Source organism: Prionailurus bengalensis, chromosome C2 (assembly GCF_016509475.1).
Source record: "Prionailurus bengalensis isolate Pbe53 chromosome C2, Fcat_Pben_1.1_paternal_pri, whole genome shotgun sequence".
Taxonomy (NCBI): domain Eukaryota; kingdom Metazoa; phylum Chordata; class Mammalia; order Carnivora; family Felidae; genus Prionailurus; species Prionailurus bengalensis.
The window spans coordinates 130,134,094-130,141,177 of record NC_057350.1 but is presented as its reverse complement, the minus strand read 5'-3'; the positions used below and the strand labels follow the sequence as shown (position 1 = coordinate 130,141,177).

General features: G+C 38.0%; 1 protein-coding gene across 4 annotated transcripts in view; it reads right to left on the bottom strand.

Moving 5' to 3' along the window:
* Positions 1-397: 397 nt before the first annotated feature.
* The window catches only part of TOPBP1 (DNA topoisomerase II binding protein 1), a 61,691-nt gene continuing 55,004 nt past the window's right edge, over positions 398-7,084 (bottom strand). For all 4 annotated transcript variants that reach the window (XM_043595372.1, XM_043595373.1, XM_043595374.1 and 1 more), the window contains one exon: positions 398-1,314. In XM_043595372.1, coding sequence (XP_043451307.1) covers positions 1,174-1,314 — 141 coding nt within the window. In that variant the 3' untranslated portion in view covers positions 398-1,173. The remainder of the gene's footprint in view (positions 1,315-7,084) is intronic.

Below are 7,084 nucleotides of genomic sequence, written 5' to 3'. Positions count from 1 at the left end.
TCCTAAGCCGTGAATTAGCTCAAAGCTGAAAACTTTGAAGGGCCAATTGTGAGGGCTGCGATAACCCATTATTTCCCTCCATTCAGAGGAAGATCTGATACAAACTTGAGAGGTTTTGTTCTAGGTTAAGAACTTGGACCCATCACCATTTGAGTTTGCCTTTCAGAAAATCATTAGGAATGGGACCGTTTACATAAAAACCATGGTTCTAATTCTGGTTTGTGCCTTCAACAAAATGAGGTAGCTTTACCTGTAGAGGACTGTGGTAACACATGTAGTACTTGGGGTTCAGATTAGATTAATAAATGCTAATGCAATTTTATAGTTCCAACAAAAGGGTTTTTTTTAAACCCAGTTAATACAGTATTCTAAATAAATGAGAAATAGAGCAATTTGCTTAAGCTAAATTTTACACATCATTTATTGTTTCAACAAGAGAAATGCTTTGCATTTAAAAATTTAATTGAATGGGGGGCACCTGGCCAGCACAGTAGGTAGGTAGAGCGTGTGATGTGCTCTTAAGGTCATGAGTCCGAGTCCTATGTTGGGTGTAGAGATTAAACTCAAACTAGTTGCCCAGATAGGTTTTCTTTGGTTTTCTTTTTTATTCTTTATTTTCCAAGTTTTAGCACCCAAACTTGGCAAATACCATGGAGATTTGTACAAACATGCATGTACATATATATACACTCACACATTTCAGTTTAAAGCCTTGGTTCCTCATTAAACCTTGTGCTCAGGCTCCTGTTAAAAAGCAGGAAAGTAGTGAGGAGAATCAGGGGAAACGTGAATAAATCCCAATTGATAACTTCCTTGTTATGAATTAATGCAGGCATTTTAAGGTAAAATCCATCACCTTGCTAAAACTTCCACTAAACTACAGCCTCAGCTATTTACAAGAAAATAAATAAAAAGTCCCTTACACACTTCAATGTGGTTTAATGACAAGCTAGAGGAGGATTTGTATTTTGTTGTTATTTCAAGTAAGACAGTTAATGTTGCAGTGATTAAAATTTCAGGTGTTAAAAACTAATTTCAAGCAAGGTCATTATTATACGCTGAACCTGAATTCTTCAGACACTTGTCTTTAAATCACTATGCAAATCCATGACCGTAGCATTCAGGTTTTGTAATTTAAAAAGATCAGGTTTGGTCACTAAAGAATAAACACGATTAGTTTACTCTAGGTCGTTTGAGTTTGTTTTTCTCTGTAGGAGCTTTCCTCTTCTGTGATGATCCAGGCCCAGGTTCCTTATTCTGAAGAAATGAAATAGTTTCTGATAGACAGTAGTTTTCTACTTGAGGAGGGGATTCCTATAAAAGGGGGGAAAAAAACATTGTTCATTTTTTTTTCAGATTTCAAAGTGATATTAGGTAATTCTTTAACCAAAATAATTTTGTCTTTTAAGGTGCTACCTAGCCCTTGTCACATTTAGGGAACAGACTGTGTGTGACAAAATCTCACCTTTTATCAGAAAAATTCATAGTTTGGATCTTGATAACGGTTTCATTTGTAAAGTAGGGTTAAGAAGTGACACCTTACACTTAGTGTCAGTTTTTGAAAATCTTTTTTACTTATTTTACAGATAAGATAAAGGTTAAATAATATCATAGAACTAGCAGGTGGCAAAGCCAAAATTCATATACTCTACTCTACCTGCCTCAAAAACCTTTGCAATTCTCTTATAACCATATCCTGACTGAAAAGGACCTTTCCTCCCTATTACAAGTGTGATAAAACTTGGTTTTCTAGCAAGATGGCAGACTGGATAACATGAAAATGAATCTTTTGATTGGACTCTTCCCCTGGATGACAACTTGTGACCCAAATATATTAAAAGCACCTAACACAAGACACAGGAGAGGAAACGAGATCAGGCAAATACTAGGGTGAGTTTCTCTTTTTATCATTTGTTTGTTTTTGGTCTGAGGAGAAGCCCCAGTCTGTGTCATGTGTTCTGGCTAAACCTCAACAGAAAACATGCAGCATTAACGGTCTGAAACCACAGCCACTGGAAAATGAGGTGGGAAATCTCAGGAAGGAGCAGGGGAAGTCCCAAAGTCTGTTGTGAACTCTGCCCAAATCTTTCACTTCTCCCCATGGATGTACAGAGGTGGCTCAACGTAAGGCTAAAGATTTAAGCCCCCACGTACTGCAGAAGGTGCCTGCGAAGCAAACAGAATGGCATTCTCCTGAGGAACACAACAGAATCTAGAGTTTCTACAACTTATAATGTCCAGGTATATCCAAAATTACTCCACATCTGAAGAACATGACCCATTCTCAAGAAAAAACAATTCGAATCCAAAAGCCCAAAAAAGAAATAGATATAAAACCTAAAACATATACTGAAACTTACAAAATGCTGATGAAAGAAATCAAAGACGACCTAAGTAGACATGCTGTGTTCATGGACCAAAAGGCTTAATATAGTAAAGATGTCAATTCACTCATAGTCTTAATGTGATTCCTATCAAAATGGTAGCAAAATGTTTTCGTAGGCATGTAAATAAGCTTATTTAAAAACTTACACAGAAAGGTGCAGGCCCTAGAACAGCTGAGACTGTCTTGAAAAAGAAGAGTAAAGAGGACTGCTTCACATCAGGGCTTACTACATGTATAATAGGACGCTATTGCAGAGGTAAAGACACCTAGGCATGTAGGATGGAAAACCCAGAAATAGCCCCCACAACATGCCCAAGTGAATTCTGGCAAAGGTTCAAAGCAACTAAATGGAGGAGGGTTTTTATGGTGGAGCAACTGGACATTCTAAGACCATTTTTTACCTAAATTTCATACCTACATGAACCTCACACCTCATAGGACCTTTATGAAGAGGACAAAAACATATCACAGTCACTCTGATGAGCCATTATAGAAATGCACATTAAAGCCACAGCGAGAGATTACCTACACATCAACTGAATGGCTAAAATGAGACAGATGCTGATAAGGATACAGAAAAACAACACTGGTAGGAACTTAAAATATGACCACTCTGAAAACACACTCTCAATCATTTATCCCAGTGTAATGAACTCTTTTCTCACAAATGTTCATGGCAACTTTTTTTTTTTTAAATGTTTGAGAGCACACGTGGGAGTTAGGGAGGGGTAGAGAGGGGGTGGAGAGAGAGAATCCCAAGCAAGCTCCACACTCAGTGCAGAGCCCAAAGCAGGGCTCAATCCCATGACTGGGAGATCATGACCTGAGCTGAAATCAAGAGTTGGTTGCTCCAGTGTCTGAGCCACCCAGGTGCCCCAGAGCAGCTTTATTCATAACAGCCCCAAACTAGAAATAACCCAGATGTCCTTCAATAGGTTAATGGTTAAAGCTGTAGTACATCTGAACTATTCAGCAATAAAGATAAAATTGATACAAGTAACAACCTGATTAAAAAAAAAAAGCCAAAGATTACACACTATACTGATTCCATTTAAGATTTTTTTTTTTAATTTTTTTTTTTCAACATTTATTTATTTTTGGGACAGAGAGAGACAGAGCACGAATGGGGGAGGGGCAGAGAGAGAGGGAGACACAGAATCGGAAACAAGCTCCAGGCTCTGAGCCATCAGCCCAGAGCCCGACGCGGGGCTCGAACTCACGGACCACGAGATCGTGACCTGGCTGAAGTAGGACGCTTAACTGACTGCGCCACCCAGGCGTCCCCCATTTAAGATTTTAAATGACACAATTACAGAAACCGACAATGGATTAGTGGTTGCCAGAAGTAAGACAGCTCAGAGAAGAGAATGAAGGGAAGGAGGTGGGTGTAAGAAAAACCAAAATGAAGGACGGCTCTAGTGGCAGAGTGTTCTGTATCTTGACTGTGGTGGCAGACACATAAGGAGAAGTGGGGGGTATTGGAATACACATAGACTGCATCGTGTCAGTGCCCCAGCTGTAAAATTTTACTACATTTTTGCAAGACCTTATCTATTGGGGGACACTGCATTATTTCTGATAACTGCATTTTTAAATCTACAATTAACTCAAAATAAATTGAACATCTTGTCATGACCCAGATGTTGGAGATTAGTAAACAGTGATACCAAAGCAGCTATGACACTTGAGTGAAATGAAAAAGCAGAACTAGAAGGCATAGAGATTCCAGATACAAAAAAACTTAATATCACGGTGCCTGAGTGGCCCAGTTGGTTATGTGTTCCATCTCTTGATCTCAGGGTTGTGAGTTCAAGCCCTGCCTTGGGCTCTGTGCTGGGTGTGAAGCCTATTTAAATAAAACAAAATTCAGTATTGAAAAAAAAAAAAAATCTCCTGGAATAGGCTTAAGAGCAGAATGGAAATAACAGAAAAAAATCAGTAAAGTTGTAGGCAGATAAAGAGGTATTAGTCAATCAGAAAAACACAGAAAAATGACTGCAAATAAACTAAACACAGCTTTAGGGACCTGTGGAACTATATCAAAAGGTATGAGTGACTAAATTCCTAATGGAGCAGAAATAATGGCCAAAATTTCTCAAATCTGGTGAAAGTTCCAGACTGACACAGCTCCGCAGAAACCAAGCACGATTAATATAAAGAAACACCATCTGGAAATATCATAAATGGTGAAAACCAAAGATGAAAATTGTGAACAGTCAGGAAAAAAAAAATGACATACTGCATTGCATACAGAAGAATTCAAATTACCACTGACTTCTTATCAGAAACCATGGAGGTCGCAAGAAAGTGGAATCTTTAAAGTAGCAGAAGAAGAAGAAAAAAAATAACCCCAAATCCTATATCCTACAGAAAGATCCTTCAAGAATAAAAGTAAAATAGACACTTTCAAAAACAGAAAAAAAAAACAAAACCCACTAGAATTGGTCCCATCAGACTTATACTACAAACCAAAATTTTTCAGGCTGAAGGAAAACTGATACCAGAAAGTTTGCTGGCCCCTGCTTTACATTAAAGAACTAGACATTAAATATTTTAGGCTGTGTAGGACAGATGGTCTGTTGCAACTACTCAAGCCGGGTGTTGGAGTGCAAAAGAAGAACAGAGAATATGCAAATGCGTAAATGCAGCTATGTTCCAGTAGAACTTTATAAAAAAGGCAGGGGATAGGATCTGGCCTGTGAGCTACAGTTTACTGTCCCTGAATTTAAAGGACAGGGGAAGCAAAGGAACCCGTATGATTCCAAGTTTTCTGCCTTCTGTGTGAAGTGGCACATGATTCTACCTAGACTATGAAAGGTTAAGGAAGTATATTGTAATCTGTCGAGCAAAACACACCCTGCCGCCAAGCAAAAAAAAAAGGCAAGAAAGGAAGAACACAAGAACAAAGGAGAGAAAATGAAAACAAATTGCAAAAAACCATAAACCCAGTCATATTGATAACTACACTAAAGAATTAACAAACAAGACCCAAAGATACCCTGTTTAAAAGATGACAAATGAATAGATATCTGTGCTCAAGAACTGGAAGAATTAACATTGTTAAAATGTCCACACTACCCAAAGAAATCTACATATTCAATGCAATCCCTATCAAAATTCCAATGGCATATTTTTACCAGAGATCGGACAAACCTAAAATCTGTATGGTTCACAAAGACTCCAAATAGCCAAAACAATCTTGAGAAAGAACAAAGCTGGAGGCATCATGCTCCCTGATTTTAAACTATATTACAATGCTATGGCAATCAAAACAGTATGGTACTGGCATCCAAAGAGATCAATAGAACAGAATAGAAAACTCAGAATTAAACCCAGGGATTTGTGGTCAATTACAAAAGAGCCAAGAATATCTAATGGGAAGAGGATAGTTTCTTCAATAAATGGTGTTGGAAAAACTAGACAGCCACATGTAAAAGAATGAAATGGGACCGTGATCTTACATCATACTCAAAAATAAACTCAAGATGGATTAAAGATTTGGATGAAAGACCCAAGACATAAAACCATAAAACTAAGGAGCTCCTTAAAAAAAATTTTTTTTTAATGTTTATTTTTGAGAGAGAGAGAGAGAAAGAGAGGTCATGAGCGGGAGAGGGGCAGAGACAGGGAGACACAGAATCCAAAGCAGGCTTCAGGCTCTGAGCTGTCAGCACAGAGCCAAACGTGGAGCTCAAACCCACGAACTACGAGATCATGACCTGAGAGGAAGCTGGACGCTTCACTGACTGAGCCACTCAGGCCCCCCTGTAATGAGTGAGTTCCTTTGACATTTCTCTTGGTAAAAATTTTTTGGACTTCACACCAAAAACAAAAGCAACACAAGCAAAAATTAATAAGTGGGATGACATCAGACTAAAAAGCTTCTGCACAGCAAAGGAAACCATCAACAAAAAGAAAGGCAACTTAACAAAGGGAGAACATTATTTGCAAATCATATATCTGATAGGGGTTAATATCCAAAACAATCTGATTAAAAATGTGAAGATCTGAACATTTTCCCAAAGACATATAGAAGGTCAACAGGTACGTGAAAAGGTGTTCAACGTCACTTATCATCAAAGAAATGCAAATCAAAACCATAACAAAATATTACCAAACACATTAGAATTAAAAAGTGTTGGTGAGGATATGGAGAAGAGAGAACTCTTTGTACTCTTAGTGGGGTATAAATTGGTGCAGCCCTTATTTTTTTCCTCAAAAAATTAAAACTTGAACTACCTTAAGAGTATACTTCTCTTGATAAGCACTGAACCATGTACAGAATTCTTGAATCATTATATTGTACACCTGAAACTAATACAACACTGTATATTTCAATTTAAAAAAATGAAAAATAGAACTACCTAGGACTCAGCAATTTGACTTGTACGTATTTATCCAAAATGAAAACAATTTGAAAAGATTTCTGCACCCCTATGTTCATTACAGTATTATTTTCTTTAAAAAAATTTTTTTTAACGTTTATTTTTGAGAGAAAGAGACAGAGTGTGAGGGGGAGAGGAAAGGAGACACAGAATTGGAAGCAGGCTCCAGGCTCTGAGCTGTCAGCACAGAGCCGGATGCGGGGCTCGAACTCACGAACCGTGAGATCATGACCTGAGCTGAAGTCGTACCCTCAACTGACTGAGCCACCCAGGCGCCCCTACAGCATTATTTTCAATAGCCAAGATATGAAAA